Here is a 14939-nt window from a genome sequence, read left to right on the forward strand (position 1 = left end):
GAAAGTCTATTCTGGAGAAAGGAGGGGCTGGATGGGGTAGCAAGCAAAAGGGCTTGGAGGAGGATTTGGGGAGGAAATCATGCTGTTGCTAAGTAAAGGTTTTCTGAGGTGCGAAGAAAGTCATGTGGTATAATTCTCTGTCCCCTCTCACAATGGAGTCTCTCACATTAAGTGTAATTAAGAAGGAATCGCTGTCTTATGTGGCTAGTAAGCATCCTTGGAATATCTGATTAACCACCAGTAATAGACAAGAAGAATAGTTTTTGGTTCATCCATTTTCAATTAAACACAGCAGACATCTGCATAGTTTATAAGTGATAAAGATATCAGATTGCCTAGTCATTCCAGGCTTTGTAAAGAAAAAATAATAATTTTCATTTCGCATACAGCTTGACTCACTTACTCGAGCTATCTGTGGCCTGAAGACCCCTTGTTGTGATTTAACATTTTGATGTCTGCTTCTGGCACACTGTGGTCTAGGCTGTGTCTGTTGATCTGTGTGTGAATGAAATGATATAGTTGCTTTGTAGAGGAAGTTACTCCCAGTGGCCTGTCAAGCCTGCAACTCAAAGTGATGCTCTTTGTTGTCATCTCACCATCACCACCAAACAGGGTGTCTTTGGGGAGAAGCCTGCCCTGCCTGAATACAAAGTGGCTGCAGCACGGAAGTCGCCGTTCATTCTCTTGCACTACGGGACCTTCAAGGCTGGCTGGGATGGACTGATTCTCTTGGCCACGTTGTACGTGGCTGTTACGGTGCCCTACAATGTCTGCTTCAGTGGCACCAAGGAAGAAGGGCTTCCAGGAGCTGTTCGTGCACCTCCCAGCATTTGTGATCTTTCTGTAGAAATCCTTTTTATCCTAGGTAAGGAAACAATGATCAAAAATTGTATACGTGGAGGGAACATACCTCAATGGTGGAGCACATATTCTTTGTATGGGCAAAGTCCCAGGTTCTGTCCTTGACATCTCCAATTAAAAACAATCTATGGAGCAACTGATGAGAAAGTCCCTTCTCTGCCCTAGAAATTTGGTGTAATCTGAACTTGGTTGTCATTGGTCGATTCTACCTGTTGCTGCACCTAAACTTTTCTTTATTACAAAGGCTTCCTGAGAGACTAAAAAGAGAGGGCTTGGTGCCTTGTAGAAAAGAGGGATGGCCTCAGTCTCAAAGGGAATGTCTTATAGAGGTGGAAATTGGATTGCCTGACTCTTCCTACCTTTGTCCTTAATCCCTGCATGGCCCAAAAAGAGAGGTGGGCCTTCTACCTGTATCAATACTCCCTCAAGACCACCTGAATCAAACTTAAACAACTTAAGCAAACACCTTGATGCAAAACTATGACTCCAACATTGTCATGTTTCTTCTCCTTTATATTTTTAACAGTTTTTCCTGATGAAGAAGCATGTGGACTTTGGAAGCTTGTGTGTTGTATTTAGCACCTTTTGGTTCACCCAGTAAAGGTGCCAGCATGATGACGTGTTTTGAGTTTTGATGTATTTTGCCACATGATGTATTTTGGTTGCCCCAAAATGTAATTGCCAGTCAGAGTAGATAATAACAGATTAGATGATAAAATAATTGGCTTTCTCTATTTGTAACTTGCTTTTGGAGTTGAATGTTTCCTCTGTGGGAAACAATGGACCATATCACACGGGGGGGGGGGGGGATTGCAGCTCAGATCCACAGTCACTCCTGTTCTAGCAATGCAAAGTGTGATGTTTTTTCACACCAAATCCAGAGTCACTCCAGTCTAGCAATGCGAATTAAGGTCAAAACGTGATGTTTTACCACACCTGGTTGCCTTTCCACTGCCCTTCCAAACTGAGGAGGAAGCGGAGTCAGTTCTATTCCAAGCAAGTCACGTGATGTGCATTCAAGCAAAGTGGAGTGAGTGCACATTGTGTTACCACACTGGAGGGTTCAATGATTCGACTCAGCAACCTTGCACATGCTCAGTGGGGCTCTGGATGCTGTCCTCTTTCTCTGCCCCCTCCTTAGCTGTCATCCTTCATGGGGTGAAGAAGCAGTCAGTGGATGATGGGATAGATGGCAGTTTGGCAGAGAGGGTGAGATGGGGATGCAGGAGCAATCGGGGATGATGGGATGGATGGCAGGCTGTCACTGGGGCCAGGATTGGAATGCAGGAGAAGGCAGGGGATGATGGGATAGCTTACTGGGGTCCCTGGGGCCAGGATCAGGATGCAGGAGAAGGCAGGGGATGATGGGAATTATGGGATGGGTGGCAGGGTGGCAGAGGGGGCAAGATGGCATGAAGGAGGAGGAGGGGAATGATGGAGCAGGACGCAGGGGGCCAAGGGGGGTGACATTGGAGTGGTTTTCCACACCAGGCCAATTCGCAGTGCAATCGAAGTGAGCCTGAAAGTGAATTCTGTGAAGTCACTTTTTTCGGTTTTACCAAAATGAGGGGTCACTTTGGAATCACTGCGGAAGCACCTCCGTGTGATAAACCTCACCGAGTTTGGTAAGCAGGAATCGGTCTAACTTGGTCTTGTTTTCCACTTCTTTCATTGGCAAATAGGGAGTATGCTGTAGCTGTCAATAAGTTACTACCTTTGGCAGAGATTGTTGGAGATTTGGGCTGTGGTCTCTGAAAATCTGTTAGTCTATAAAGTAAGAGATTGCAAAGGAACTGCTGGAAAACAAGCAGCCAGCAAATGCAATCCTTCCCAAAGCTGAATGATCACTGGTGTTTACTCAACTATGTTGTTCCTGCATATCTGCCCCCTTCCCGACCCTTCTCACCCTTCGGTTCATATCTAGGCAATGTATTATATAGGGAAGAGACATTTCTCACACTATCTATGTGCATCTCCATCTGTAGCACACACACACTCCTGCCAGCCCCTCACCCCATCCTGACATCTACTGCCCTTCCAGCCAGTGTTTAGGCCTAAAAGAGGTAGGTCATCTCTTCACACTCCTCCTTTTTCTTTATGAGCTCCAGATCCACAACCGGGAGGACTACCAAGTTTCATGAATCTTTGTTTCCTCTCTTTCCAGACATCGTGCTGAATTTCCGCACCACTTTTGTCAGCAAGTCAGGGCAGGTGGTATTTGACCCTCACACCATTTTCCTGCACTATTTGACCCGTTGGTTCATGCTGGACCTCTTGGCAGCCCTGCCATTTGACCTTCTCTATGCCTTCCAAGTCAATGTGGTGAGTTGGGTATCGAGGGCTTAATCATGGCATGTGCCAGAGGTTGAGGTATCTGAATGTGTCTATAAAATCCTCTGCTGTCAGCTCAGCTACCATTCAAACAGGGACGTAGCTAGGATTTTAGGAAGGGGGGGGGGGGGGGTCCAGACTAAGTGCCACCATTATAATGGGGCTTGGGTACGGCAGAGCAGCAGCACACACCATTCATTTTTCTAATGGAAGGGGGGTCCGGACCCCCCAAGACCCCCCCCCCCCCTTGGCTACATCCCTGATTCAAAATAGGCAGGTATTGAACAATCTTTACTAGGTAAAAACTTCCACTGAACTCAGTAATCCTGGGTTCCCTCATTGCTTCCTGAGCTTGGTTTCTTTTTAATATTTCTTCTCTTTTTAAAAAGGATGTGACATGTCATTCTGCCACAAAATTGTGCTTTATGATCTGGGACCCTCTTCCATGAATCTCTGGGAAAGTAAATGTGCTTTGCATATGCTCAGGAGTGCTCTCTGCTTCAGGTGTTCCAGAAAAAATAGTCTAACTGATGCATCAGAGGGGTGATGTAAATTTTTATAGTTACCTGAAAATAAACATGAGGATCCAGTGAGAGGACTGAAATTGGTTTCAAGAACACTGTACCCTTTCCAATGTTGGAAACAGACTGCTGGGCCAATAAAATCAGCTTGTTGCGTCTAGGAACCCTCTTCAGCACTTACATATTTATTTTGGGGAACATTCTAAAAGAAGGAATCCTGTATCGCCTTGTGCAGTGCCCCTTGCTGTGGGTACCGTGCACAATAACTGCTGGGGAGAGTTGTGGGTTCAGTTCCATCCATTTGGCCACTATTGGCTGTGGCATACATGTTCTGGCTGCTATCACACATCCAGGGAAGAAGGAGCAGCCTCCCACTGGGGAAGGGTTCTGTTCCTTCCTTCCCAGATGCATGAAGGCAGCCAGAATGTACCTGCATGTATCCCCACAACCAATCTATGGCTCAGAGGATGGAGCTACATGTGTGGATCCTTGCTCCAAGCTGCTGTTGTGCACGTGGGGATGAAATGGGAAAGAGTGAAACCTCTGCTCTTGAATGGTGATGTAAGCATACTAGCAGAGATTAATACTCCACCAGCATGCCTTCCTAGAATTCAGCCATTAATATCATGGTTATAAGTCACCTTACAGACCTCTCTGCAGGCCATAGGACTGACTGAATATCCTAATTCTAGAATTTGGGTTCTGATATTGAAGAAGAATTCTTAAACAAGACAGATATCAGTGTTAAATATATAAATATGTTTGGGGAACAGTTGGAAGCACCTAGAGGGGGTGCCTGAGGGATCTTTGGATGTTGCAAAGCTGCTGGAGGAGCAGGGAGAAGAAGGGGAGAGGATCTGCAGACAGAGATTGCAACTCCACCACAGAAAGCCACCTTTAGGTGGTGGAAAGTGACAGCATTTGTTACTGGTATGGGGTACAAAAGAGCCTGGTGAGGAGAACATGGGAGGCTCTGCATCTCTTGGGCCCAAGGCATTCCCATTCCCCTGACATGGCTACCCAAAAGAGAGGGGGGGAAAACCTATGCCTTCCCTACAGTGGGGATTTTTCCCCCTCTCCTTTGAAAAAAAAGAAAAAACCCAAACTTTTGGAACTGGTATTAGCTCCAGAAGGAAAGCTTCCTTCACTACTAGTGGAACTTTCTGATCTTGACTCTGCTTATGACTTGCTGTTTCCCATTTTCCATGCAATGCCTTCTCTGACCAGTGGTAGCCCTATAACCAGACATGTTACAATGAAAGGACTTTAAGAGGGACAAGGAGTGAGTAGGTAGAGGATAGTGACAGTGGCAGTTAGGGTGAAACCACAAAAAGAACAAGACCCTGTGGTATCAGTCTGATACAATTTAATGTCATTGAATTTGTTAATTTGGTAAAATTCTTGATCAAACCTCGTGTGTACCCTGTTTTCTCTTTTTCTTTGATTTGAATTTTTTTAACCTAACAAAGAAGCTTTCCACCTTCCAATAGTCCTAGTTAGTCAAGAGCTAAGCACTTCTGCACCAACTTTACAAGACTTACATCTTCTGGGGCCCAATACCTGTTCCCTTGCTTCCCATTAGTTTTGCAGTTCCTCTCTGTGTCATCAGGGGCTAGTGTGGATTGAGCCAATTTCTGTTTTCTTTCCTTCCCAGTACTTTGGGGCTCACTTACTCAAGACTGTGAGGCTCTTGCGGTTACTGCGGCTGCTACCCAACCTAGATCGATACTCTCAGTACAGTGCTGTGGTTCTCACCCTGCTCATGACCGTCTTTGCGCTCCTGGCTCACTGGGTCGCCTGTATCTGGTATTTCATTGGGCAGCGCGAGGTCGAAAGCAACCCTTCCCAGCTGCCAGGAATAGGTGTGTGTGGTGAAGCATCTTAATATTTTTACATGCAGAGGAAAGCAAGTCAGCTGTAACTTAAAGGAGCATGGATGCAGGACAATAGTTTGTGTGCACCATACGAAAGGAAGTATTGATGCATATTATGCCACAACAGCCATTTGATCAAAGAAATAATCCATACACATTTGCTAAAAAGGATGACAGCCAAATGGCAAGAAGAAATTAAGAGGACGATTTTTTTTATATAATTACAGTTGCCTGGCAGATGCTGGGAACCTCTGGCTGACAAGTTAACCAGCAGCTCCTGCAGGCAGAGTGGCCAAATATTCAGAAATTTAGATCCTGCTAACCTGAGGCTTGAGAGACCTGGTGATCTGTTGCAATTTGTTGAATTTTTTTAGCATCATTATAACTATTTTGTTGCATGGAAAAATAACTGCTGGAATCCTAGATCAGCTACTTAGTTAGGGATGTAAACTAAATAATATCTCCTGGTCTGATCCTCTCCCCAGCCCATTTTAAGGCACAACTACTGGATATGGCCAAGGAGATCCATTCAACTTCTGATTAAGGAAACAAGGATTTGTGACAGAGATCTTGCTCCTGGTGGTCACAGGCATGCTCACTGGTGGGAGAAGGATAGAAGCTTCATTCTCCTTGCACCCTAATCACCAGCTGAATGGACCTCCTTCACTCCACCTGGCAGCTGGCTCTTCAGATGGATTAGGGGCTGTTGGTCAATAAGATGGGCTGTGGCTACGTAGGATTAGTGAATACAGAGCAGTTACTGATCCATAACTCTACAGTATAAATGCATACAGTAACTGCAGTACTGAATATCAGCCAAAAATATTTTTTTATTATTGTCATCATTAATTTTAATAGAATTTGAATTACATTTAATGGATCTCAAGACCATCGTATTTTGGGATTAGGGATTTCTTTCCAATGTGCTTCCCAAAACTATTTGTTTTTGCCCAGTTCGGAAAAGCATATCTTGAAAAGCCTTTTAGGGCTGAGAACCTTTCCTGAATAGAACTTGAAACAGTTACTTTTTTTTTGGACTGCAACTCCCGGTGTCTGTGCTAGCTGAAGAAATCTGGAGGTTGTAGTCTAAGAAGGAGTGACTGGGTAGGTGACAGGAGGGAGCTGGCATTCATGGGGAAGGGACCTTGCTGGTGGGAATTCCTGCAACCTGGCTTTCCTCTTCCTCTCAGGTTGGCTGCAGGAGCTGGCTCGGCGCCTGTCGACTCCCTACTACCTGTTGCAGAGGAACAGCACCAGTGGACAAGACCACTCTGCCAATGAGACAAGTCCCGCCATGAACTACAGCATGTGGGAACTGCTGGGGGGGCCCTCCTTGCGTAGCTCTTACATTACCTCCCTTTACTTTGCCCTCAGCAGCCTGACTAGTGTGGGCTTTGGCAATGTTTCAGCCAACACTGATTCAGAGAAGATTTTCTCCATATGCACCATGCTGGTGGGGGGTGAGTGGTGCCCCAATTCAGCGGGTGGGGGGAGGTGGTAGCAGTGGCAGTGGTCTATGGACTAAAAAGGCCCAAGCATCCATACTAGAAGAAGGCCATCTCCTGCCTCTTCCCTCCTGCTCCCATTTCCCTCATTCTCAGCTTCTAATGTGGGTTCCTGGGCAATCTGGTTAGCATGACAACGATCCAGGCACCTTCTATTATTATACTCTTTATTTTGGTGCCATACCCAAATCTAGCCAGGTGGTTTTTATGTTCTTAGGCTCTCTCCCCATAGCAAAAAAGAGAGGCAGATGGCCCTTTTTCATCCTAGTTGTTTAGCTGGTGGATTAAATGAGGCACAAAGACTGAAAATTGTTTGTTTATGTTTAAACTTAAATCTAGAAAAAGTGAAAGGAAATGAGGGATAGAGGGAGGGACAGGTCAGCCTATGACACTTGTCTACATATGGAAACTGACTGGAATGGTAGCTGGAATTCTTATTTCAAAATAAATGATGGGGAAGCATCCTCTGTTTCACCTGAGACAGCAGATGGGTTGGGAGGCTCAGGGCAGATACAGCTCTCCCCTCAAATAGAAAGGATCTGTCTGGAGGCTAGTAATGCAGTCTCCCATCCTGTACTGCCTGAGGCAGAAGTTCACTCTGTTCAATGGTAGGGCAGCAAAAGTGTTGCAAGTGGCCCAAGACCCAGCGTTTGCAGCAATCTTAGCAACAGGAAGGCCCATGGGCTTAGCTTAGGCCTGCATTCCAGCCTGCTACCTGTCCTATAAAATGAAAGCAGAGTGTTTCAGTTCTGGACTGTAAACTTTGGTACCCAGACACAGCAGAATAAAATTGGGATGAGATGGTGGCATTCTAAATGGCTGTACTCTTTTGACTGCAGGTAGAAGGGAATCCCATTTTAAATGCTCTCTTCCATGTAAAGTAACCTGCAAGGAGAAAACTAGTAGAAAGGGAAAATGCTGGGCTAGTATATTTCTCCTGAAGTGCTGCTGTTTTACTTGTAGGGAATATTGCACATGGGAGCCCTACCAAAAACTGTGGTCTTGCCACCCGTTGGTTGAGATTCAGCAATAATGTTGCATAATAGAAAAATCTGCCAACTCTACTATGCTGGGCTACCCTTTTTTGCAGCTGTGCAATGCAGCTTGACAGTGCTGAGGTGCTCCCTGAAAGCAAGTGAGTGGGTGGGTGGGTGGGGAGGAGACATTGAGGAGGGGTGGGGGAGATATTATCTACTTTGATAAATACTGTGGAAGGAGGAATCCACTACGTACTTTCTTGCACAGTGCCCCCTCCCCATCACAACCACAGCTTGGTAGTGCCAGGGCAGACACTCGTAGCAAAATTGTGTTTTCTTTGGTCAGTCTTATGTTGTATGTGAAGGGCAACAGTTATCTTTTACCCAGCTGCTCAACTGCAGTTGGACAGGACATAGTGCCCCCCTGCCCATTGACCTCAGGTTGGCTATGGAGATGTGTACCCATGCATTCAAGCTTTGATTGTGGTGGGGAGGGGAGGTCATTGCACAAGGAGATTATTGGATGCCTTCTTCCACAGAGTACCTACAGTAACTGAGGATTACAGTCTCTTATCTCACCAGTAGGATCCTAGTGACAGCCTATAGTAGTTCAGTCCAGTCTGCCATCTTTTCTCCACTTAATTCTGCTGCATGTGTCAGAGAGTTTTCCCCATGGGCAAAAAAGACCAGCATTTTAGATTGCATGTTTGACTTACTGTGGCTTATGAACTTCCCCCTCTCTGACCTACCTTAGGGAGGCAAGCAGTTGCATAGTCATTTCTCTAAAGTATGGAGTTGTGGTGATGGTGGGGACATTCTTTGCCACATTTGCCAGACTCTAGTCCTGCTTCTCTTTCTTTCTTCCATCTTCTTCCTCCTCTCCCCGCCTCAGCCTTGATGCATGCAGTGGTCTTTGGCAATGTGACTGCCATCATCCAGCGCATGTATGCTCGCCGCTTCCTCTACCACAGCCGCACGCGTGACCTACATGACTACATCCGCATTCACCGCATCCCTCCACCACTGAAGCAGCGCATGCTTGAATACTTCCAGGCTACTTGGAGTGCCAGCAATGGCATCGATACTCGTGAGGTGAGACTGAATCATGTAGATGAAGTCCTAAATGATATGGGGGGATGGGGGATGGTAAATGAAACTGAAGGTAAAAATGAGAAAGCAAGTTTGCTTGTGAGCTCTTTAGTAATTCAGGATGTAGGTAGGGCTATATCTATACTTCCTGCTAAAAAAGGAAAGAAAGAAGAAAAAAAACACCAAAATGTTGCACTAAGGAAAATGGTATAAATTGTTCAGATTGAGCAAGCCTGCCTTCCTTTGTTTGTCTTGCATATTTTTATTCTACTTCTCCTGGTCCTGAATAAAGCAACAAAATTGTTCATTTCTCTCACAAATTGAAGTTTTATTCGGCCTCCTTTCAGGGTGAGAGCATTCTATGCTGCTTACATCTTGTCAGAACCTGTTCTTGCTATCATAAGGGCTTAAAAACTTGGTTTAAAATAAAACATATGGATATTGTTGTGAGGCTGAATTCAGTGCCCAGTGTAAAATTCCACACTTTATCTGCATTTGGATACAAACGTTGGAACTCCTGAACTTGTGCAGAGTGGAATAAAAGAACATTAAAACACAACACAACACAAACACACACACACACAACTCATGTACTGTATATCTTGTCTTTTTCCAAAGGAGCTCAGACCATGTAGCGATCCCATTTTATCCTTGCAACAACCTTATGAAGCAAATAGAGCTTGTACCTAGCTAGAGGCTGGCTGAGTGACTGGAGATTTTAATCCAAATTACACAGTATAGTTCCAGTACTTTGTCCTCTATTCCACATTGCATTTGGGATGAAGATCTGCCACCTGGGAGAATGAAAAGTAATCAAGCCTCTTCCCAAAGATTCACTATGTTTTGACATCACAAAGAACTGGGAAATATCTGCAGGCAGAGGACACCCAAAGCTCTTCTGTGTCTGCCATGCTTGTCATCATTTTAGATTTGAGATCTAATTCTGGTCAGGAGTGGACAATATATGGCCTTCCAGGAATTGCTGAATTGCAGATCCCATCATCCCTCACCACTGGGTGTGCTGAGTAGAGGTGATGAGAATTGCAGCCCAAGAACATCTGGTGAACCACATGTTGCCCACTCCTGCTTCACAATCTCAGTGGCAGCCATGTTGTGATGGTGGCTCTTTGAACCTTTTTGAATTTGTCCTCCCAACATTGCTCCTCTCCTGTGCAGTGCTTTGGGAAAGTGGCAGTAGCACTGCTCTTACTGTAATAACCCTCTTCCCGTCACTTTCTCTCCCCTCCTACTCCTCCCCATATTATCCAGCTGTTGCAGAGCCTCCCAGACGAACTGCGCGCCGACATTGCCCTGCACCTGCACAAGGACCTCCTGCAGCTGCCTCTTTTTGAGGGGGCCAGCCGGGGCTGCCGTCGCTCCCTTTCGCTCAATGTCCGTACTTCCTTCTGCACACCTGGAGAATACCTTATCCGGCAGGGGGATGCACTCCAGGCCCTCTACCTGGTCTGCTCAGGCTCCATGGAGGTTCTGAAAGATGGCACTGTCCTTGCCATCCTAGGTACAGTGCCCCCTTTTGTTTCTGCCTGTGCTGTTCCCCATCCCATACAACAGAGCTGGGATATTAGATGGCTGTAAAAAAATGAGCTCATTGTGCAAATGTGTGAAAGAGAGTGGAAGGTTTCATGGCTCTCCATGTGCTATGCCTGAAAAATTCCAGTGGGGGGTGGGGGTGGGGAGACTAAGCCAGGATCTTTCCTTTTGACCCACCACATTTCCATGGAATCCTTCTATAGAGGACACATTGAAATGTGACACACACACACACACACCGCATTCTTCAGTGCTATACCTCCAAGGATAGTCACTCTAGCACTTTCTTTTATTCCCCATGCCTACCTGCCCATCTCCCTGACAGTGAAAAAGAAGAGCCTTCTACGGCTCCACTCAAACTCTTCTCCATTTGCTTTTTTATTTTCCAAATCCAGAGTTTGGGAGAAAATACTGTTCTGTTTCTTGGAGGAATTTAGGTATGGAGCTTCTTGGAGCTGCAGTAAAAAAAGTAACTTTTCCAAGCTCTGAGGCACACTGGAACCCATCCATTATTGCTGATTTTACTTTTTCTTCTTCTGCTAGGTAAAGGGGACCTGATTGGTTGCCACATCTCATCCAGGGAACAGGTGGTTCCAGCCAACGCAGATGTGCGAGGCCTGACCTACTGTGATCTGCAGTGCCTGAACCTGCCAGGCCTCCTTGCCAGTCTGGAGCTCTACCCAGACTTTGCCAGCAAATTCCGCCGGGAACTCCCCTGCGAGCTCAGCTACAACCTGGGTGGGGGCAGCAACATTTCAGTGAGTAGGAAGTTGCTACATAGAAGACCATAGTAAAGGCCTGGCTGGTTACTTTTGCCTCTGGCTGTCCTTCCTACCAACCGTTGGTAGAATTCTAGGTCAGCTACTTGGTTAAGGAGACATAACTAAGGAATGTCTCCTGGCCTGACCCTACTCCTGATCCATTTTAGGAGCCAACCGCCTGATCAAGAAAAGGAGATCCATTCAGCTGGCAAGTGAATAGCAAAAAGGACATTTGCACCCCTTCCTGCTAGGACTTGCAGCAGAGATCCTACTTTTAATAGTAGTGGATTCTTGCTGGAGGAGCGGGGTGGCTTGCACTGTGATCTTCAGCTCATTTGCTTGATCCTGCAGCTCACTCCTAAGGTGGACAGGATGGTATTTACATAGATTACCATTACACTATGTAGTCTTCCTGAATAAAGATGAGTTATGAATCTGTAACTCTGTTATAAATCTGAAACAGCAATATTCAATACAAATCCATATTTTTTATATCATGAATAAAGTTTCTTTGGGTTATAAAACTTGTAAAACCATAAACTACAAAATACAACTGAATAACAGCATGAAATACATTTAAAAACAATGTGTAGTATCCATTTAATCCCTCCATGTTGATGAAACTGCTTCAATGAGGAGAATGGGGAGTGGGCAAATTTCCACTACTGCCTGCTCCAGAGAGTTGGGAAACCTTCTGTTGCAAAGTGGAGAGCAGGAGGCTGTGGTGGGAAGGTGAAAAACTTTCATCTGACGTTAACAGTTACCTATAAAGCCAGTATAAAATCAGAAGACCATTATAAAATCAGCCTAAAACTAACAGGGGAATATCAATATGTTTCTGGGTATTGCCCCCTATCCCTCTGGTTTGTTGCATACAGTATTAATGATAAGGCCTTAGTTATGCATGCCGGTTCTTTGGGAGCTGCTACAAAAATAATCCAGAAAGAATACATTTATCTGTTAGGAGTCAGCTTGGTGCACAGAAACATAACTCATTATGCCTAGCGTTTGAGCATCTAATCCAAATGGAAGAGGAGTTGCCTTTTGTCTCAGCTTGAATGCCCAGTCAGACAAGCTTGTTATCTCAGACTCTTACTGTGCTATGAATGGAACCCTTGTCTGTTTCCCCTTTCTTGTGCCTTTCTCCAAGAAAAGGGGGATTCAACACAGTACTGACAGCACAAGGACCACAATAGGGTCTTACAGGCGTCAATGCCCAGTGGTGCTACAGTCACACTAGGGCCTTAAGGGCTCTTTGGGCAATGCTGATCAAAGTTTTGACTCATTGTGGATGAGACATGGAGCCCTAGATGGTCTCTGAATCTATGATAAGCATGTAAACCCGTGTCTGAAATGAATGTGCACAAGTACTCTTCCCAAAACTGACAAAACAAACCAGCAGTTGTTGTTGGAGATTACCAACAACTTCAGCCAAATGTTGAGGATGGAAAATATATTTGATAAGTGCATTGGCTGAACAAGACCTGGGGGGGCCTGCAACTGTAAGATGAAAGTACAGTATACTCAGTGCTTGTGCATATTAAAAGCCACTTCTTAAACCACTAGGAAATAAGAGACATCCATACTTAGGTTGTAATGAATGATCAGTTCCATGTTTTGTAACATGGAAATATAGGGACTTCCCAGCACATGTACGCCTCATGTATAATCTGGAGTGGGACAGAGGGAAGTTTCATACTGATTTCTACTTGGGATATTTGTCTATATACTAATGTTAATATGTTAAACCATTCTCAGCCTGGGGGAAATTAAGTGGATTCCAACCTCATCAGTTTCAGAAAGCATGAATGAAGAGTTATGCTGAAATAGATGGAAAAAAATATGCTTATGTTGAAAGAAGAATCATTTTCTTGACAAGAACAAAAGAGCACAGATAATACACTAAGGTGCATTACAGACCGCCGAGAAGCGGTGGTCTGCCGCCGCCGCCGGTTGCAGCGTCCGGGAACTGCAGCAGCCAAATGGTGCGGTTCCCGGACGCTGCCAAGAAGGAGCGTGAAAATCGCGCTCCTTCTTGCGGCCTGGAAGAGAGGCCGCGAGGCGCTAGTCACGCACTCGCGGCATCACTTCCACCGCACGACGTGCGGATGCACAGTATCTGCTACGTCAAAATGGCGACGGCCGTGTGGAACGGCCGCCGCCATTTGTTACGGACTCTGTCCATAATAGGAATAGGGGCGTCTAGAAGAGACGCCCCTTTTTCAAACTGGAACGTCCTAAGGACGTCCGAAATGGCGGTCTGTAACCCGCCTAAGTTTACTTACTTTGAAGCTTTTTGGGAAGAGGGCTAATTTGGACATAGAAAGAGGAGGATCCTTCTTTGCTGGGTTTACCATTTGTCCCAGTAAATCAGGAAAATCCTAGATCGAAGGGTTTGAAAAATATTCGCACCAGCTGGGCTGGTAGAAGCAACAAACTACAAATCCCAGAATGTAAATTGATGGCACTATAAAAATAAACAACTGAAATACAGTGGGTCCTTGGTATATCTGCTGGGGTTTGGTTCCAGGGGCACCTTGGATAATAAAATCCATGGATCCTTGTCCAATTATATAGACTTGCATTGTCAAATGGTCTCCCTTATAGAAAATAGCAAAATCAGAGTTTGCATTTTGGAATTTGTATATTTTTGGAATATTTTGAAGTCATGGAAGGTTGAATCCGTGGATATGACTGTATGCAATATTAAATATTAAAATGTGGTGTGGGCAGGGGAGCTATTTTTAGGTGTGTGTTTTTTATAAGCCACCCCAATCCTGTCTTTCATATTTTTGTCCCAATTTTGTGGAAGAGAATGATGGCAACCCTATTCTTTGCTCCTGAACCATCAGTAAGACATGGTGCAGAGAAGGCATCAGGCTGTGATAGACGATGTAAAGTTTGCTTGTTTGTGTCTTTTCTTTGCAGGCTGAGTCCCCATCAGGGCCAGGGAACCCACCATTTCCCCTGAGGGCCAGGGAACCCACCAACTTCCTCTCTGTGGTGGGGAAAGACGCTGACACTTCATTCCTTCCACATCATCGAGCCCCCTGCTTGCCCCCAGAGACAGTGGAGGAGCCCTCCAACCCCTTATTCTCGTCTTCCTCTGGGCCCGCCAACCATCAGCTACCATGCTCAGGCTTTCCACACCACCCACCCTCAGAAACATCCTCACGTCCCACAGCATTGCGTCTACACAACACCCCCTGCAGTGGCCCCCCAGACCTCAGTCCCAGGTAAGGAGCAGGAGACAGAAGAGGTGAAAGCAGTTTGATGGCATAGGGGCAGCTCAGCCCCCTTCTCTTTCTTCCCCTCACCTAGCTTAAGATTCTGTTTTGCATTTTTAAAGCACTTTCATCTATATTTTGTATTCAGTCAGTCAGTCCACATATAGATATGATGATATGCATTTCAATACAATCCCCCTTTTTGAGTCCTGGAAGTAAGAGTGGGTGAGAGAGTGTGGAAC

The 14939-nt window shown here is 45.5% G+C and overlaps 1 protein-coding gene across 2 annotated transcripts in view; it reads left to right on the forward strand.

Annotated features, from left to right (window-relative positions):
* The window catches only part of KCNH3 (potassium voltage-gated channel subfamily H member 3), a 70055-nt gene that overhangs the window by 52554 nt on the left and 2562 nt on the right, over window positions 1–14939 (forward strand). For both annotated transcript variants that reach the window (XM_089477652.1, XM_089477661.1), the window contains exons 5-12: window positions 613–865; window positions 3026–3183; window positions 5368–5575; window positions 6778–7047; window positions 8962–9161; window positions 10428–10677; window positions 11253–11467; window positions 14399–14706. In XM_089477652.1, coding sequence (XP_089333778.1) covers window positions 613–865; window positions 3026–3183; window positions 5368–5575; window positions 6778–7047; window positions 8962–9161; window positions 10428–10677; window positions 11253–11467; window positions 14399–14706 — 1862 coding nt within the window. The remainder of the gene's footprint in view (window positions 1–612; window positions 866–3025; window positions 3184–5367; window positions 5576–6777; window positions 7048–8961; window positions 9162–10427; window positions 10678–11252; window positions 11468–14398; window positions 14707–14939) is intronic.

Source organism: Sceloporus occidentalis, unplaced genomic scaffold, assembly GCF_023333645.1.
Source record: "Sceloporus occidentalis isolate IW3139 unplaced genomic scaffold, rSceOcc1.0.p SCAF_1, whole genome shotgun sequence".
Lineage (NCBI taxonomy): Eukaryota > Metazoa > Chordata > Lepidosauria > Squamata > Phrynosomatidae > Sceloporus > Sceloporus occidentalis.